Below are 20,323 nucleotides of genomic sequence, written 5' to 3'. Positions count from 1 at the left end.
CTCTGGAATGCTTTGCATTCTGGAGCTTAGCCGCGGCAGCCAGGGCAGTAGTGAGCCTTGCCGGGCCCTGGTAATATTTGGGTGGCGCGACCGAACGCAAATGTGGCCATGCCTCCTTAAAATAAAAATTAAGTATTTAGTGTGTGGTCCACAGAGGGACGCCGTGTGCCCCTCTCAGCCAGGGGCAAAACCAGGGGGCCAGGGCGCAACAAGGAGGAAAGGGTGGAGCAGTTGACCCGGGCCTCCCGCTGGTCTCCACCATCAAGCCCAGGCAATTAGAACTCTTGACCACATTCCCATGCGCGGTAGAGTAGCAGTTGGCCATAGTAGAAAGGAAAGTGATCTCAGACGCCATCACTTAATTTCTACTGATCAACGGGACAGGGATTCTCGAAATCCCCGTCCTGACGATTATTGTCATAATACATGTAGGCGAATATGGATTCCTTATTGCCGCAAATTTGCAGTGATAAAGGAATCCTCATTATCCGGACCTGGCCGCATATATTGATAAATATGCCCCATAACCTTAAAGATACACAGGATCATCTCATATTTACTGCTAAGCTGGATGGAAACCACTCAATGGTGACCTTTTAGAAACCAAGTTGAGATTACTCATTAAACATAAAAAGTGTTAAACATAAAATGTGGTGTCATAATTCCAGTTTAATCAGGATTATAATGAAATAATATAGTAATGTCATGATCTAGATCTTAAAATCTGAAATCACTTTAAATCAGAATGTTTTCCAGCAAATGAGGGTGTGCGAGTGAATGAGCTGTGCGCAATGTCAGTGTTCATGTAGTCGATTGATTTTTTTTTTGCAACTGCGCAAATTCTGAAGACCCCTACGCACCAAGGTGCCGTTGCGATCAGGTCTGACTAATGGAAATGTTGCAGAAAAGTGATGGCCGTTCCTGGACGGCGACTGGGTGGTGGCTAGTAGTGCACGCAGCCATGGTTCGCTCAGTGGGGGTGTTATGGACACCACTGCGTGCAAATCGGAATCAGGCCCACTCTATTCCATGTTTGAGAAGACCGCTCTATAAATTTGTAGCAGCTGAAAGTAAACACTTTTGAAAAAAAGTCTAACCCAGGCGAAACGCACCGGACAGCTTACACGGAAGTCCGAGTACAGAGGTGACATTTGTTTGCCAATTATGGAACTATTGTTGCAACTTACTCGATTCACAGACGATATTGCGCTTTGGACGTCACCACGCAGCTGTGTGGAAGTGGGACAAGGAGACTGAAAGAACTTGTGCGCAAAAAAGTTTTTCTGCATCTATATGAGAATTTATGAAAGGTACCACCTTCATATATACATTAACGGATCTCATACACCGACCAATGTTTAGTCATCTGAGCCTCACTGTGCAAGCGTCGTTAGGGTCTTGCGACAGCAAGAGGAGCGACGACTAAAATGCAGGCATGTCACGACCGTTTTGGGGACTTGTCGCAGTCAGCGGCTGCATCTTTGGACGCAGTGCTTCTGGCCCCCAGTACGTCAGTTGTGACGGACATTCCGAGCTACCACAAGGTTACTCAGGAGATCAAATAGCGCAACCAATACCGATATTCCTGATGTTTGTCCGATGCTGCGTCTTCAGACGCAAGGGTTGGATTGGAGAAGCCACTGGCAGTCATCTCTTTACATAAAAACCCTCCCCGAATCCTGCAGCATTTGCATATTTTCTCATATCTGCTGCGACCAAACACGCAGAACAGACCCGTTTTGCGTCCACTCTGAATCAGGCTCTTAGTGTATGGGTCTGGAGTGCTACTGGGTATATGCAGCTGGAATGGGATTGAAATACCGGCAGCTCACCCCCCCATCCCCGGGCTAAGTGTTATACTTACCCATCAGCGGACAATCGGGATGGCGGGGGTCGGTCCTCCGGCGTCGGGATTAAGATAGGCGTTCGGCATTTCGACGCCTATCTTAAGTCCCTTGTCGGGCAGGTCAAGTCAGGATTTAGACCGGCGGCATTGCGTCCGCTGGTCTATTAACTGCAACCCTATGCAACTGACTGTAGTAAGTAATAATTTCAACAGGGCTGCCCTTATTGTACGTTAGTGACAGATTACCGCACTTTGCCTGCCAATACGTTTTAAAGTAATAATTGTCAGCACATACATGTTGTCATAAAAGCCAAATCTCTCAATGTATTTCTTTATTTGTGTAATCGGTGCAGGAATGCCCTATACCGAGCATGGTAAATGATAAAAGGACTTTCACACTATGGAAAAACATGATAATCCAGACAATTTGTGACATTTAACCACACTATAGTAATGTTGCTTTAACATAAAGGAGAGAGCAGAAGCTTCCACTACAAACATCACGTTTGGTATAAAAGCATTGTTTGGGTCTCAATCCCACAATTCCCTTCTGCTCCGAATTGCCGCATGATTTTTTGGAACGGCAACAAATCTTCTTCTCTTGAGGAAGTCTGGAACGCCGAACGCATTGTCCCACAAATATTCCGGTGACAGAATTTTTGTTGGCTTGTGATAAAGAAAATAATTGTTCAAATAGCTCTCGTCGTGCCAAATGGCTTCAACCCCATTTTTCTTGTCCACCATAATGGCATTATGACAGAAGTTGCTTGCCTTGTAGACCTCTTCTACGATACCCCCGAAAAACCCCCCTGCGTAATAAAAGTCTCCCTCATCTCCAGGAATGTAGGCCGCAGACTCCGGTCTGCGTTCGTAAGTGAAGCCCAGGCGAGATTTGTCGTACAGACCAGGATGCAACGTCCCAAACAGGTCGCTTAAGATCTCCACCCCAACGTCATCGCTGAACCTCATGTCCACATCCACGCACACCAAATAATCCACCTCGTTGACGAATTGTTGACGTGAATAATTGCGAATCATCTCCATACGCCTCATAGACACCTCCTGCCATCTTTGGTAACTTGGAACTTCCAGGAGGACCATCTGCCTCCCCTCACTGAGGGTAATGTTGGGAATGTCTCCGACACGGTCCGTAAACACGTAATATTTAACTTTGTATCCCTTCATGAAATACTTTTCAGCGGTTTTGATGAAAGTTGGGATGAAGACGGTATACCTGAAGAACAAGTCGCCATTTTAAAATACATTGGTTTAGTACAAAACATTGTCAACCTACCGAGGTGTAGCAATGGCTGTAATGCCATGCTCCACAGGGCACATCAGAAACACGGATTCACTTTTATTCTCCGCTCATCCATTCACTTATTTTAGGGTGATCTTAGTAAATATGCAAAAATTTTAACCCTGGAATGCCTAATTGAACCAAAGACAATATGGAGACCAGCAGCTCCTTTGTTGAAGGTTTTACTTCCGATGGAACCATTTATACAGGTGCTCTTATACATTGCCCACTGGAGGCCTGATTCAGAGGTAGGAGCAATTAAATACAAGGAGCAATTTGCTCCTGAAACATACCATGTTGCAATGGAAGGGGTGCAAATGCATTTACATTTTTGCATGCAGGGAAAATGCTTATGCCACGACATGCCCTTCCCAACTCTAAATCTCTCTGCATATTTTATATTCACCCCACCTGCAGTGCAGCGTGGTTTTACCAGGTGCAAATTGTTCCTTTTATTTACTCCTAACTCTGAATCAGGCCCGGAGTATTCAGAAGATAATACAAGTAAAGGAGACGGATTGATGGCAGGCGACATCTTCCCACTAGTGACTGCAGCTACAATGATGTTACTTTTTCAAAGCCTTTGATGTTTTAGTTAAAAGAAACCTACCTCCCACCCTAGTACCAGTCCCATCCCTCCTGGGCTCTTGCTCTTTCCCGCTATAATTATCTGCAAAGTATTCCCCATCTAGAAATACTGTATTTGGCTACATATCCTGCAGAGCATCTCCTGCTTGTCATGATAATGTACAGTTATTAAGAGAGTCAACTGTTGGGTTCTAAGAACTCCAATTCCAGCCTGTAACTTACAGCACTAAGATTTAATCTCCATCTTCCCACCATCCGCCACCACCAGGTGATGTGGCGGTCTTTGTGTCTACTCCTCCTTCCACCACATTTTACATGAACGAACCTTTTAATTGCAAACACAGTGAGGCCAATGCGGATGTCTCGCTGGCGGAACTGCGCGTTCAGTATCTCAAGGTTATAGGTACCGGTCCATACGATGGGAGCAAACCAAGGAGTCATCATCAAGACGTCGGACCTCCTGGGATGAAGAGAAACAGATATCGCCCCTCATTTTACATTTTCCTGTTGGCTTCTTAAATCATATGGAAACGTCTGTAATGAATTTACTTTATTGTGTAAAATCCACACTTACAGGGGCTGGAGCACGTCCGGCTTCTCATACACCATACTGCAGAGGGGAAAGTAAATATTAGGGAACAATGTTACTGTAAGATGTAACTACATGCAGACAGCAGACGGGATATGGAAGCGAGGTAAAAGGTCCCTAGGGTCTCCAAAGCAGCGTTTGTATACGTGTAAATGCTGTATAGTATTGGCAGGGAGGGGTCAGGCTTAATAATTAAACTTATTTTTTGGGGGGATGGGACAGGAAATTTTCTCCGTGATGTGACAATGTTTTATCTGGAGCCAAATGGATTATACTAGTATCTAACTTCTTTCCCAAATACAGAACATGAAAATATTTCTGGAAGTTGTCAGCATTCTAGAGTATTAGACACTATTGTCCCCATTTATCAATGAAGGTTTCTGTATTTAACAAACAGCGGTAATCTAAGATTACCGATGTTTGTGAAGCATCGCTCTCTCGCCATCTTTTAGATGGCGAGAGCGATGCGGGCCCCATAACTGGTAATAGAGATGGCGGTGGCTTTCCGGCTACAGCAAAACCTTCCAGGCATTACCGGGTCCCTGTGTCATGTACGTCGCACATGCGCATAACAGTGGTGCCCCATCGCTGGCAGCGTTAGGCTGCCAGAATCCCAGCGGAGGAGGAGGAGGACTTCGCGGGACCTCGCCGGAGGGGTAAGTATTATTAAATACCAGTCAATTTTTCCTTTGTATCACAGCGATACTAAACAGGGGACCCGGCAGTGCCTGGAAAGCTTTGCTGAAGCCAACTATCCTAAAGAGACACCCTCCATGACTTCTGGGCCTGTGGACGTATCAAAAAGTTTTGGTTTAAGGTGGTATACTTCATTAATCACACATTCTCCCTGAACGTACATCTACATCCTATACCGTTATTATTTGTAAATTTTGAAGCCTGGCATCTTAACACACAGGAAAAATCCCTATTACCCATGTTAACCATGATAGTAACAGTAGCAAAGAAATCGATCCTTAACACTTGAATAAGGTCCAAATCCCCTTCATTAAGAGAAGTGGAAGCACTACTGCTGAGATATATGTGCTTTGATAATTAGGACATCTTTTCGACTGTTGAGTCGAGCCCCCACACTTTTAGACGCACGTGGGGCCCCTACTTCATATCAAGAAATGTAGACCTACAAACCAGTCTAAGAGATCTTTTGGAAATTAAGGACGGCTGATTATATTCCAGAAGTACGTTCTAATAAATAATTCAGACCTTACCTCATCGGGAGGCAATCGGGAAGCCGACTGCCTAAATAGCGGCAGCCGGCTTCCCGACTGTCTTATCCCGGCAAGGGTGAAATGCCGGGCATCAGATTTACTTAAGTTTATGTGTATGTTGGATATCAGTTCCCCCCCCCTCTATCTTTACTTTTACTTTGTGATCGATGGTTAAGTTACAGTGAGACGTTATCTACAAACTGATGGAAAATATGTGGTTTAACACACATAGGGCTCTATTTACTACAATCCGCATATTGAATGCAGATTGTAGTGTGATATTAACGACTGAATTTGCATTGCAAATTCAGGCAATATCACAGGGATTTACTACAATTCCCTTGCAGGGACAGAGCTTGCGATAAAGCTCTGTCCCTGCGAATCGCCTTCGGAGCCTTATCACGGTATTTTTGCAAAAAATACCGTGACAAAGTGCTCGCGCGAGCGATGACCGGCCGCCGCTGCTACCCCCCTGGCGCTAAGCCCCGCCCCCCGCCATCGCGGACCCCCCCGCCTCTTAATTGCACTTACCTGCTTGATCCGGGCCTCCGGTGATGTTCTCCATGCCTCCGGTCAGGTGATCTCCCATACTGCACTGGGACCCGATCACCTGATGACCGGGCAGCAGTGCACTATGGGAGACTAGCTGACCGAAGGGGAGTCATCACCGGAGGCCGATCACTGGTCCCTGGAGTCAGGTAAGTCAATTTTTTTTCTTTTTTTTTTTACAGTAATCAGCTTGCGGTCTGTTTAGACCACACAGCTGATCACTGGGACCGACTCCCGGCTCTGCTCTTCCCGTTAGAGCAGAGTAGGAGCCCGGTAACCAGGGGAGACCCTGGATAACGCCACCTCCAGGTGGCGTTATTATCACAGGGCCTCCCCATGTATTTTTTTCACATTTATTTTTAGTAACTTTGGCCAGATCACATTTCCCATTACAATTATGGGAAATGCAATCTGATTACTAAAAATAAGTGATACTTACGGGTTGGAGTAGAATCTTACGAATTCTACTCCAATTGCCCTGTAATAACTACAGGTGATACTAAAATAATGTGAAAAGGGTGTGACAACACAAAACAGCCTTTATCACTTTATTTTACTCAAAATAATGTTAATAAATAGGGCCCATACTCTCATTCAGTCACTAATGAAACATATTGCCAATTGGTTAACCTATATTCCTTATTAATGATACTGAACCCCATGATGTTTTGATTTTCATTGGCCTTCTGTGATTTGCATGATCACTTTTATGATGATTTTGGTTTGCTCTTTATATTATTTGAAACATTTTCAATAAATAAATGTAACAAATAGAGACACCCTCCATGGATTAAAGCGTTTAAGATGGTGCCGTCATCACTGGACACTGCTGAAGCCGCCTGGTGTCTAAATGCAGGGCAGAGCTCCTGTACCCATACAAAGTTGGTGATGTCATATTGTGATGTCACTACCACAACTGATGAAAGACCGCACCCTGTGTCCTCCCAGATACCTAGAAACACTGAGTATACAGAGCTGGTATTAGGGGGGCACCTGTTTGCAATTTATATACAATTGCAGACAGCTGTAATAACTATGTAACGTTCAGTAAACGAGTCAAACGAATTTGGTGAAAATGTCTATGTATTATTTGCACTTAAATAAATTAAACATAATAACCAGATAAAATCCTCCTAAGGGCAATTTTTATATATATATATATATATATATATATATATATATATATATATATATACACATATATACATATATATTTTATGTATAAAACACAGAAACACCATCATCTACATTTTTTTTGCCACCAATATACAGACAGCTAGTTGCGATTTTATTTATTTTTTTAAATTCCTAATCTAGAAAGCTCACAAAAACAGATATGGAAGACAAACAGAATAAGCCTTACAAATGGGCTATTTTTAAATAAAGTTATTGACAATAAACCAAAACATATAAGGGGACTGGTAGAAGGGGAGGAGGGGGAGGCGTACTAGTTGCAATTTTAAATACCCCGAGGTGATGATCTATAGCCCCCTCTGAAGAAAGGTTTTACCTTGGCAGAGCAACCTCTTTAACTAGGTCCAGCTGCGAGGAGTTGGTGGTGACTTTATTACTGCTGCCCCTGTGTGGAGAGAGCGAGTATTACACATCACGGTTCTCAACCGATAAAAGCGTTTATTCCTCTATGGAGTTTGCCTTAATAACGGTTTACCCGACATTAAGTTGCGCTTTAATTTTCCTTTCCCCTTATACCCATTCTTTCCTTTCTCTTTCTCTTAGCTCTTTCTCTATTCCCATCGTCATCTATTAATATCTCTTTTTTGCATTGGTTAGTTTGTCTCTCTTTTTTGTTGTTGTTTATTTTATATATTTGGACATGCTTGTGACCACGCTCTTTAATGACCGAGTATTGCTCCGATACATGTACAATGTATATTTGATTTTGTTTACATACTGTAAAATCTTAATAAAAAACAGATTGCAAAGAAAAAAAAAAAAGTTGCGCTTTAAACTGGACCCACTTTTTAAATCACAGATTGGCGCCACTTCTATCAAAAGATAGAATTTGCTTTACCATTTTTGTTGCCGGGATGGTACTGTCGCTGACCCGGAAGCCAAAAAATGACAAACAAGCAACCACCTTGTTTGAATTTGGTGCGTTAATGACATCAGCAGTAACTTGAGCGCAAAAACGGGAAGTGATAAGGGCAAGAGACACAAGCCTGCTCCTATACATTGTATAGTGGGGTCTATAACCAAGAGGCAATAAATGCAAGTGTAATAGCTCCCCCCTGTGCTGCAGAGTATGTGTTATACCAAGCAATGACCAGGCGTTTGTACAGAGAAGGGGAAATCATTTTAGTCTCCTAAAAATGTTACATAATTTCCACTTTCATATACGACAAAATTAACACACTGGGCTCTATTTACTACAATCCGCATATTGAATGCGGGCTGTAGTGTGATATTACCGAGTGAATTCGCATTGCGAATTCAGGCAATATCACAGGGATTTACTACAAATCCCTTGCAGGGACAGAGCTTGCGATAAAGCTCTGTCACTGCGGATCCCATCCACACTCTACTCTAGTCGCGGTATTTTCAGAAAAAATACCGCGACTAAGAGCCCGCGCATGCGCCGACCCACAATCGCTGCTACCCCCCACCGACGCTAAGCCCCTCCCCCCACGATCGCAGACCCCCGCGACCCCCCCCTCCCTTCATTACAATTACCTGCATCCTCCTGGCCTCCGGTGATCTTCTCCGGGCTTCCCGATCAGGTGATCTCCCATACTGCACTGGGGCCCGATCACCTGATGACCGGGCAGCAGTGCACTGTGGGAGAGCAGCTGACCGGAGAGGAGACATCACCGGAGCCCCGATCACTGGTCCCTGGATTCAGGTAAGTAAAAAAAAAAAAAAAGTTTCACATTTTTTTTTCTTTTTTTTTACAGCAATCAGCTTGCGGTCTGTTTAGACCACATAGCTGATTACTGGTACCGGCTCCCGCCTCTGCTCTCCCCGTTAGAGCAGAGTGGGAGCCCGGTAACCGGGGGAGACCCTGGATAACGCCACCTCCAGGAGGCGTTATTATCACAGGGCTTCCCCCAGTATTTTTTTACAATTTATATTTAGTAACTCTGGTCGGATCACATTTCCCATTACAATTATGGGAAATGCGATCTGCTTTACTAAAAATAAGTGATACTAGGGGTTGGAGTAGAATTTTACTAATTCTACTCCAATTGCCCTGTAATAACTACAGGTGAAACTAAAATAATGTGAAAAGGGTGTGAAAACACAAAACAGCCTTTATCACTTTATTTTAGTAAAAATAATGTTAATAAATAGAGCCCTTTGAAGCCAAATGTTACTGGAGTTTGGGTTCCAAAAACAATTCTGCCTTCCCCAAGCCCTGACACGCATTACACATATATAAAACGTAACAAAGTACATATACAAGGATATTACTCACTGTGCTTCGCAGGACAGCGTTAGCCGGGAACGCCATGCGTCATTTTTCATACTGTACCTGAAATGGCCAATCATAAGACTCATAAATCCCTTTCCAATTAACTATCAATAACTACTACACGCATGGGCGTAGCTATCATAGCTTAGGTTTATTACAACGGCTTTTGAAGCAACTGAATAACACAAAATATTTTCTGTTATATGCTTACAAAATTGTGTGTATGTGCAAGACAGAAAAATGCACATAGTAATAATAATAATAATAATAATAATAATAATAATAATAATAATAATAAATTTAAAAAAATTATCTTTAAAAAAAAACAGCCAAAATTTGTTGTGTCATACGGTGATAATGAGCGCTTCCACTTGCAGGCGTGGGCTGGAGGGGTCAGTGGAGAATACGCAAAGTACATGGGGCAGACAGTGTCCAAATAAATGGCGTCACAATGCAGAGACTACTGGCTGCAATTACAAACGCTAGAGTGCAGCGAGCATTATAATCAATTACCTCCATTCCCGTAATCATGTATTCCGACACCAGTGGTAGTGGGCTTAAAGCAGTGTGAGGACTTATTTATAATCTGTGCTTACCATATTGATTTGGTGTTGGCTGATTTAGTATTCATTCTAGCACCTAGCACAACGCGTGCAGTTCCTCTTTCCTGCCTGGGGTGTCACTCTCTGCTCTGGTGCTTCCAGCACACTCTGGTCTATATCTCAGCAGTTTGTTTCATCAGCTGAGTGTGCTAGAAGCACCAGAGCAGAGAGCGACACCCCCGGCAGGAAAGAGGAACCGCAGGGGTTGTGACAGGTGCAGGATGCTAGAATGAACACTACTAATTTGTGTGAATTTCTCTTAGGGTAAGAATAAATCTATAATACTCACCACACACAGTAAATCAGAATTATAATCACAGCATAGCTGAGGAGATAGCAATATTTCTTCCCACAGCCCTTGTCATCTGGAAGGGAAGAAAATGAGAACAATTGGACGACTTCTGCAAGTTACTAAAATCAATCAGGCTACTTTTTATAAAATGTTTATTAAATGGGAAATGTTTGGCAACGTCTGGAGGAGGCCAGACTGGACATTATGTTTTGGAAATGATCTGTCCAAACGACAACCCCGGCGTGTGCTTCTACAAGCCACGTGCAATACTAGCGAATGCTAACACTTACAGAGCTTCCCCGCCGTTTCCAGGGACACATATATACGCTGGGCACATAATACATACAATACTACAATGTGACAACTGGATCCTAAACTAGACTGAGATAGTTCGGTGTCGGACTGCAATGTGTGAGGTTGTGAGTTTGAGTACTGGGTATGAATCCTGAGAAATGTGCGTTTTAAATACAGGGGATGTAACTGAATGCGCAGGAGCCAATCATCTGAGCCTGCCTGCACCTTCCTCCAGTACATTGGGAAATTAGAGGCACTGGGCCATTGGAGCCAGCGCCACTTAAAACTAAACTTAGAAAGTGCGCCAGGGACTGTGATAGGTGCCTGGCAGCTGTGGTATCCTCCTGCCTATGCCACTGCATACCCCATCTGGACTGATCTACAACAGTACCAATCACCTTGCTTCAATAAATGTTGTCCACCGGACTGCACTCGGTATTCCTCACTACTCTGCTTTTTCAGTTGCTTGCTGCATTCTGCCAACTTCCACTTGCTACATTTGCCTCTTCTGTGACTGTGCTCTATACTGCCAAACTGTGTTACTGGTCACCTTTGGGTACTGCATCTTGTATACTGTTGGATAGTCTATTATCAGTAATACTACCAGTTATTTATATAGCGCACACATATTCCGCAGTGCTTTGGTTATAGATTTGGCCATTCACATCAGTCCTTGTCCCAGTGGAGCATACAATCTAGATTCCCTGCCACATTTATATACACACACAAACACCAATATATTTTTTGGATTGTGAGAGTGTTTCTCAAAGTCAGTCCTCATGCAACCCTAACAGTGCGTGTTTTCAAGGTATCCTCAGGAATAATTGGTAACACCTTTAGATTTATTGTGTTAGTCAATTAACACACCCGTGCACCAGCTAGACAATCTGGAAAACATGCACATGTTAGAGTTCGCTAAGGGTGAAAATCTTGTGCATGAGTTTCATAACAATGTCATTCTTTTTCCATCAGGCTGCTGTCACTTATTTACAGTTACCATGGTAGCCACAGGCATATGACAGATGATGTAATGAGCAGAGAGGTTAGGTAACACCCCTTTTCTCAGTATGCCTATTCACAGCACAATGCTCCCACTCTGATGGGCTAATAAGTTTGTCCGGATCTTAGTTCCCCTTCCTATGACTACAATAAGATGTAGTCAGTATCCTCACTGATATATTCCTGGATTCAGTCACTGGTTCCTAGGCTGCTTTCTCAGGAACATTTGCCATCACTGTGCATATGAGATGGGAGCACTATAAGTAGCGCTGTGTACTGTATGTTTTGTACTCCTCTATAACAGGAAAGTGGAGATTCTTATTGGAGTATTGAGTACAAATATTGCAGATGCACTTGTGAGGTTGTTTGTGCATAGCCTAGCTCAGCTACCATGGTTGTACTGCATTAAATATTTTATATACAGATAGAATTCCAGGGGGATGGTTTGCAAACATATTACTAACAGGTGCCTAACCTGCTATGACTGACATTACACTGCACAATGCAAAATGCAGGAGAAGCACATTTTAAGCAGGAATTCTAATATATGTGTTTTGCCATTAAAAGCATTGACCTTTTACATTTCAGGCTTAAACATGCCAGGCAGGGGAAGCTGCCACTTGCTAAATAAACCCTAAAGAGCGGTGTCCCATCATATACATTGTTAGTGTAGGATCCCACCTGAATGACGCTCCCCCGTCCTGGTACAGGGGAATCCACACTGTAATCAAACTGTGCCTTAAGAACTTCAGCTTTACTGTAATAGTTATATTATAGAAATTATATTATTGCAAAAGTATAACACATCTGTAAAATAATCTTAGTGCTTAAAGTGATTATATATATATATATATATATATATATATATATATATTATACACACACTCAGCAAAGTGAAATCAGCATTGCTTTTCCTTCTCTAGAGGGTCTTGCTAATTAAAGCTCTGACCTTTTAAATATCAGACATAAACACAATCAGAAGTCCCAGGTTTTCTAACAACGCTTCGCAAATATATCCCATAGGAAAGTATTAAAATCTTCATTGCAACAACGGCAGGAATTCGGCATCAAACAGTAACTGGTGACCATCAATGTATAATCCTACATAGATCTGTAGTACACTTGTACAAGTAGATGTATGATGTACTATGGTCAGTAAAAAGCACCTCATCATCTCCCACCTGTTTAGGTTGCTACACATGTGACCCAGCATTTGCTTGTACCATCCTATTAGTGACCCCCGTTATCCAATGTACTTACATATCTCCAGGAACATATTAGCAGGGCTGGGAGAGTTCTGTAGTCCTGCAGCTGACAGAGCTACAGGTGTGATACAGGCAGGACTGGCTCCTCCTCCTGCTCACCTGGGACTGGAGCAGGTGCCTGCAAATCTATGGAAAGCAGCTTCTGCCTTAAGAAAGGTATATTTTCCGATCATCAATACAAGGCAACAGCTATGGAATATTACTATTATTTAGTTAATTCTAGAACCAGCGGGTTCTATTCAAAGCTTATTGTTGTTGATATTTGAGGGTTTGCTATTCATAAAGGATGGCAGGTGTTTCATTTGTGGGAGCTAGTTCCCAAATTGTTAATGTCAAAAAATTGTATGTATATGGCAATGCTCTAAGGTCAAGAAATTTTGGTACAAAGTTTATAATTTTGTCCAACAGATTACAAAGAGCAATCTTCCTTTTTCTTGGGAAGCATTCCTATTAGCAGATTTTTCCTCCTGGGCCCCAAATCTAATTCAAAATACATTGTTGCCATTATTAACGACCATTATAACCCTAGCAAAAAAAAATGATTTTACAGTATTGGCTATCAAGAGGAGTCCCGTCTTTAGAAATGTTGAAAATTGAATTGTTGAATGTAATATATTTTGATAGGCGTGCTGCTCTTTTTGATATTGAAAGGGGAGTCAAGACCTTTATTTTGAAATGGGAAATATACTAAGGGGCCCATTTATCAAAGGGAATTTGAGGTAAATTCCCAGAAAACACCTGTTGGGGTTTACCTCAAATACTAAGTATCCCCCGGATGTATGAAGGAGGGACCGCAGCAGGTATCTCCGATACCTGCTGCGATCCCTCCATTGCCGCCGGCAGCCGCCTCCCCCATAGATTTCTATGAGGGATGCGATGCTGCTAAATGTATCAATATCGGGAATGCGAAGCATTCCCGATATTGGCCCCAGCAGCTGACGCTATCTAAAGATAGCGTTAGCCGCTGTGTCCTATGGGGACTTACCGCATATCAGCCGGCGGAGGGATGTGCCAGATCCCTCCGCCGGCAATGGGCGCCGCTCATGTGCAGTCCGCGGGACTGCGCATGCGCAGAAGCCCCGACTGCCCTCCGGAGACATCGCAGGGACGGGCTCTTTTCGGAGCCCGTCTCCCTGCATGTCCCGGATAATACATCCGGCAGATAGGATCGCATTTTGCAATGCGATCAGGGGCGGTACTGCATGCCCTGATCGCATTGCAAAATGCGATCATTAATAAATGGGCCCCTTAGACTTTTTACCCATTACTACATCTGATAATATTCTGAAAGTTTTTGACAATACCACTTGGTCTCTGATGAGAAGACTAACTTGATGGCTGGAACGGTACATAATGATATCATTTTGTAGGACTTATTCTTATTAAGGAATACCTAACAGAATATATAATTATTATATTATATATTATGAGGATTGTAAAACCATTCATCTTCATTTTTTCTTTTCTTTTCATTATATTTTATTTTCTTTATCTTTACTTATTTTATTGTATTTTTATTATTATTTAAACTTATTTCTTTTCCCTATAAAAAGTAAAAAAGACAAAATTCAGATACTCAATATTTTATAAAATGTATGTACTTTATTGCATTTGTATGTTCATTATATTGCAAGATATACATTTGTTGCAACCATTTTTGAATGTATGTAACTTGTACTGAGTTTTGGATATAATAAAAAGATATTTAAAAAAAAATAAAAAAAATTGTATGTATGTATGTAAGTCGGCACTCAAATCAGCTTGAAAACACAATACTTGCACCATATTACAGGCTTGCTATATTATCCCTTTAATAAGGGACACGTGCATTACACAGGTCTGTGGCTGATTAACACCAAGTGAAATGGAGACTTGCAGCCCGCCCACCCCAGAACCTGTGTAAATGCCCCCATACATCTGCGGCAGATTGCCACGATCCGGCAACCCGGCATGGCAGAATCGGTGAAATCCAACATGATCGTGATTGGCACATCGGTGAAATTTAACATGTCGAATTTCACCAATCGTGCGACGGATCGCGGAACATCGATGGCTGCCAGTCGGCATTTCCTCATATAATGAGGCCTTATGGAGGCACACCGGGACTCGCAGAAAATATGAAGCTACACACTCCTGTTTGCCAGCGTTTTAGTAAGGATCCCTGACGAAAGTAAATCCTTATTATAATGTTGGCAAACAGGAGTGTGTAGAATCATCTGTTCTGAAAGTTCTGGACTGCCGCCATAAGGTCACTTTTTATGTGTATGTGTGTGTGTATATATATATATATATATATATATATATATATATATATATGACTGTATAATATTTATATATATTTCCATGGAAAACATTTTGAAGATAGAATTTTCGTTGTAAGCGGGGCCCATGTGAAAAGCCAGCACCGTAACAGGGCTTTTCTGTGCTGGCCACGCCCCTTGAGCAGATGACGTCATGCAGAGGGTTCAGGGCCAGCAGCATCGGGAATAACAGCACTGTCTGGAGCATCCCAAGGCGGTGATCATGGGCATTGGACTAGTTGTTGGCTCTGGGCAGTTAGTGGTTACAGGCACTGGGCTAGTTGCTGACTCTGGGCAGTTGGTGGTTACAGGCACTAGGCTAGTTGTTGGCTCTGGGCAGTTGGTGGTTACAGGCACTAGGCTAGTTGTTGGCTCTGGGCAGTTGGTGGTTACAGGCACTAGGCTAGTTGTTGGCTCTGGGCAGTTGGTGGTTACAGGCACTAGGCTAGTTGTTGGCTCTGGGCAGTTGGTGGTTACAGGCACTAGGCTAGTTGTTGGCTCTGGGCAGTTGGTGGTTACAGGCACTAGGCTAGTTGTTGGCTCTGGGCAGTTGGTGGTTACAGGCACTAGGCTAGTTGTTGGCTCTGGGCAGTTGGTGGTTACAGGCACTAGGCTAGTTGTTGGCTCTGGGCAGTTGGTGGTTACGGGCACTGGGCTAGTTGCTGGCTCTGGGCAGTTGGTGGTTACAGGCACTGTGCTAGTTACTGGCTCTTAGCAGTTGGTTACGGTCACTGGGCTAGTTGTTGGCTCTGGGAAGTTGGTGATTACAGGCACTAGGCAAGTTGTTGGCTCTGGGCAGTTGGTGGTTACAGGCACTGGGCTAGTTGCTGGCTCTGGGCAGTTGGTGATCACAGGCACTAGGCTAGTTGCTGGCTCTGGGCAGTAGGTGGTTACAGGCACTAGGCTAGTTGCTGGCTCTGGGCAGTTGGTGGTTACAGGCACTAGGCTAGTTGTTGGCTCTGGGCAGTTGGTGGTTACAGGCACTAGGCTAGTTGCTGGCTCTGGGCAGTTGGTGGTTACGGGCACTGGGCTAGTTGTTGGCTCTGGGCAGTTGGTGGTTACAGGCACTAGGCTAGTTGTTGGCTCTGGGTAGTTGGTGGTTATGGGCACTGGGCTAGTTGCTGGCTTTGGGCAGTTTCTGGTTACGGGCACTGTGCTAGTTGCTGGCTCTTAGCAGTTGGTTACGATCACTGGGCTAGTTGTTGGCTCTGGGCAGTTGGTGATTACAGGCCCTGGGCTAGTTGCTGGCTCTGGGCAGTTGGTAGTTACAGGCACTAGGCAGTTGGTGATTACAGGCACTAGGCTAGTTGCTGGCTCTTAGCAGTTGGTGGTTACAGGCACTAGGCTAGTTGTTGGCTCTTAGCAGTTGGTGGTTACAGACACTAGGCTGGTTGTTGGCTCTGGGCAGTTGGTGGTTACAGGCACTAGGCTAGATATTGGCTCTGGGCAGTTGGTGGTTAAAGGCTCTAGGCTAGTTGCTGGCTTTGGGCAGTTTCTGGTTACGGGCACTGGGCTAGTTGTTGGCTCTGGGCAGTTGGTGGTTACAGGCACTAGGCTAGTGGCTGGCTCTTAGCAGTTGGTGGTTAAAGGCACTAGGCTAGTTGTTGGCTTTGGGCAGTTGGTGGTTACAGGCACTAGGCTAGTTGTTGGCTCTGGGCAGTTGGTGGTTACAGGCACTAGGCTAGTTGCTGGCTCTGGGCAGTTGGTGATTACAGGCACTAGGCTAGTTGTTGGCTCTTAGCAGTTGGTGGTTACAGGCACTAGGCTAGTTGTTGGCTCTTAGCAGTTGGTGGTTACAGGCACTAGGCTAGTTGTTGGGTCTTAGGCTCATCGTATCGCCGGATCTACCATCTATACACCTCCAGGTGCGGCACTCGGCAGACTTGTTAAATAATCATATCAGCACAGAGATTACTGCAACGTTTCGGGCTTTATTCGCCCTTTGTAATATGTAGCCTGACGAAGGGTGAATTAAGCCCAAAACGTTGCAGTAATCTCTGTGCAGATATGATTATTTAACAAGTCCGCCGAATGCCGCACCTGGAGGTATATATATACCCCTTTAATACATATACATGTGTTTGCATAGTTGGCTACATATAAATTTTTTTTACAGGATGATATATAAATATATATATATGTGATCTAGTAACGCTGTAATAACTGTGCATATATTACAATAGGTGTCACTGGAGCAAGATACACCTATCATACTGTTTAGGTATGAGAATTGTGTTTCACTATATATTTTTTGTTTGGCTTCTATGAGTGTTACTTTTGTTTTTTTTATATGTTTTGTATTGATTGTGTTGTTATGTAGCGATATTCCATGTATGGTAATATTTAGTATTTCTGGTACAGTGTGACCAGTGAGCCCTGTGCAATCTGTAAGCCTGGCAGGTTGGCAGCGCCTGGGGAAGCATTATACGGGCGGCCTTGGAACGCAAGCCTGCTATTGCTTGGAAACACTGGAACGCAGAACCCGGAAGTGCGTCAGCTAGGTGTTTCCGGCTGATGAGTGAGTGGTGATGGTGGCATGGACAACACATGTATCTGCGTGAGTATTTATTGGGGTAAGTGTTCTATGTCTGTCACAGTGAGTGGTGTGGACTTGACAAAGGGAGTTACAACCCGAAACATTGCTCCTAATACACTGTATTTTTGCCTATGAAGATTTTTCCGAGTGCCGTTTTTTATCCCATGTGTATCTTGCTCTAGCGACACCTACTGTAATTTCTGAACAGGATTGTTTGAGGAAGGGGGCCCCCAAATCGGTATCTTGCCTAGGGCCCCAGGAGGTCTAAATCCGGCTCTGGTGCTCTGTACAAGACTCTCTCCTCACTGCACTGTGTCAGTAGCCAGGACAGGTCACACAGCAGCCGGGATCTCACACCACTTACTACACACTAATACTCAGGGGTTAGAGCAGGAGACTGGTGTGTGCTCTGTACAGGTCTCTCTCCCCCCCCTGCACTGTGTCAGTAGCCAGGACAGGTCACACAGCAGCCGGGATATCACCACTTACTACACACTAATACTCAGGGGTTAGAGCAGGAGACTGGTGTGTGCTCTGTACAGGTCTCTCTCCTCCCTGCACTGTGTCAGTAGCCAGGACAGGTCACACAGCAGCCGGGATATCACACCACTTACTACACACTAATACTCAGGGGTTAGAGCAGGAGACTGGTGTGTGCTCTGTACAGGTCTCTCTCCCCCCCCTGCACTGTGTCAGTAGCCAGGACAGGTCACACAGCAGCCGGGATATCACACCACTTACTACACACTAATACTCAGGGGTTAGAGCAGGAGACTGGTGTGTGCTCTGTACAGGTCTCTCTCCTCCCTGCACTGTGTCAGTAGCCAGGACAGGTCACACAGCAGCCGGGATATCACACCACTTACTACACACTAATACTCAGGGGTTAGAGCAGGAGACTGGTGTGTGCTCTGTACAGGTCTCTCTCCCCCCCCTGCACTGTGTCAGTAGCCAGGACAGGTCACACAGCAGCCGGGATATCACACCACTTACTACACACTAATACTCAGGGGTTAGAGCGGGAGTCTGGTGTGTGCTCTGTACAGGTCTCTCTCCTCCTGCACTGTGTCAGTAGCCAGGACAGGTCACACAGCAGCCGGGATATCACACCACTTACTACACACTAATACTCAGGGGTTAGAGCAGGAGACTGGTGTGTGCTCTGTACAGGTCTCTCTCCTCCCTGCACTGTGTCAGTAGCCAGGACAGGTCACACAGCAGCCGGGATATCACACCACTTACTACACACTAATACTCAGGGGTTAGAGCGGGAGTCTGGTGTGTGCTCTGTACAGGTCTCTCCTCCCTGCACTGTGTCAGTAGCCAGGACAGGTCACACAGCAGCCGGGATATCACACCACTTACTACACACTAATACTCAGGGGTTAGAGCAGGAGACTGGTGTGTGCTCTGTACAGGTCTCTCTCCTCCCTGCACTGTGTCAGTAGCCAGGACAGGTCACACAGCAGCCGGGATCTCACACCACTTACTACACACTAATACTCAGGGGTTAGAGCGGGAGTCTGGTGTGTGCTCTGTACAGGTCTCTCTCCTCCTGCACTGTGTCAGTAGCCAGGACAGGTCACACAGCAGCCGGGATCTCACACCACTTACTACACTCATACTCAGGGGTTAGAGCAGGAGACTGGTGTGTGCTCTGTACAGGTCTCTCTCCCCCCCCTGCACTGTGTCAGTAGTGAGGACAGGTCACACAGCAGCCGGGATATCACCACTTACTACACACTAATACTCAGGGGTTAGAGCAGGAGACTGGTGTGTGCTCTGTACAGGTCTCTCTCCTCCCTGCACTGTGTCAGTAGCCAGGACAGGTCACACAGCAGCCGGGATATCACACCACTTACTACACACTAATACTCAGGGGTTAGAGCAGGAGACTGGTGTGTGCTCTGTACAGGTCTCTCTCCCCCCCCTGCACTGTGTCAGTAGCCAGGACAGGTCACACAGCAGCCGGGATATCACACCACTTACTACACACTAATACTCAGGGGTTAGAGCAGGAGACTGGTGTGTGCTCTGTACAGGTCTCTCTCCTCCCTGCACTGTGTCAGTAGCCAGGACAGGTCACACAGCAGCCGGGATATCACACCACTTACTACACACTAATACTCAGGGGTTAGAGCAGGAGACTGGTGTGTGCTCTGTACAGGTCTCTCTCCCCCCCCTGCACTGTGTCAGTAGCCAGGACAGGTCACACAGCAGCCGGGATATCACACCACTTACTACACACTAATACTCAGGGGTTAGAGCGGGAGTCTGGTGTGTGCTCTGTACAGGTCTCTCTCCTCCTGCACTGTGTCAGTAGCCAGGACAGGTCACACAGCAGCCGGGATATCACACCACTTACTACACACTAATACTCAGGGGTTAGAGCAGGAGACTGGTGTGTGCTCTGTACAGGTCTCTCTCCTCCCTGCACTGTGTCAGTAGCCAGGACAGGTCACACAGCAGCCGGGATATCACACCACTTACTACACACTAATACTCAG

General features: G+C 44.8%; 1 protein-coding gene across 2 annotated transcripts; it reads right to left on the bottom strand.

Moving 5' to 3' along the window:
* Positions 1–2,161: 2,161 nt before the first annotated feature.
* Positions 2,162–13,125, bottom strand: LOC148481387 (histo-blood group ABO system transferase-like). Of its 2 annotated transcripts, XM_088453594.1 has the most exons (7): positions 12,976–13,125; positions 10,420–10,495; positions 9,532–9,588; positions 7,609–7,677; positions 4,309–4,344; positions 4,060–4,194; positions 2,162–3,080 (listed from the first exon to the last, which is right to left on the bottom strand). In XM_088453594.1, exons 1-7 carry the CDS (start codon positions 12,989–12,991, stop codon positions 2,378–2,380), a joined length of 1,092 nt encoding a protein of 363 aa, XP_088309720.1. In that variant the 5' UTR covers positions 12,992–13,125; the 3' UTR covers positions 2,162–2,377. The 2 variants fall into 2 exon arrangements, with proteins under 2 accessions (XP_088309720.1, XP_088309721.1); XM_088453595.1 differs by lacking the exons at positions 10,420–10,495; positions 12,976–13,125 and having other exon boundaries at positions 4,060–4,222; positions 9,532–9,551.
* Between the last annotated feature and the right edge of the window lie 7,198 nt (positions 13,126–20,323).

Source organism: Taudactylus pleione, unplaced genomic scaffold (assembly GCF_031769625.1).
Source record: "Taudactylus pleione unplaced genomic scaffold, aTauple2 ptg000583l, whole genome shotgun sequence".
NCBI classification, from domain to species: domain Eukaryota; kingdom Metazoa; phylum Chordata; class Amphibia; order Anura; family Myobatrachidae; genus Taudactylus; species Taudactylus pleione.
This window is presented reverse-complemented; position numbering and strand designations above follow the sequence as displayed.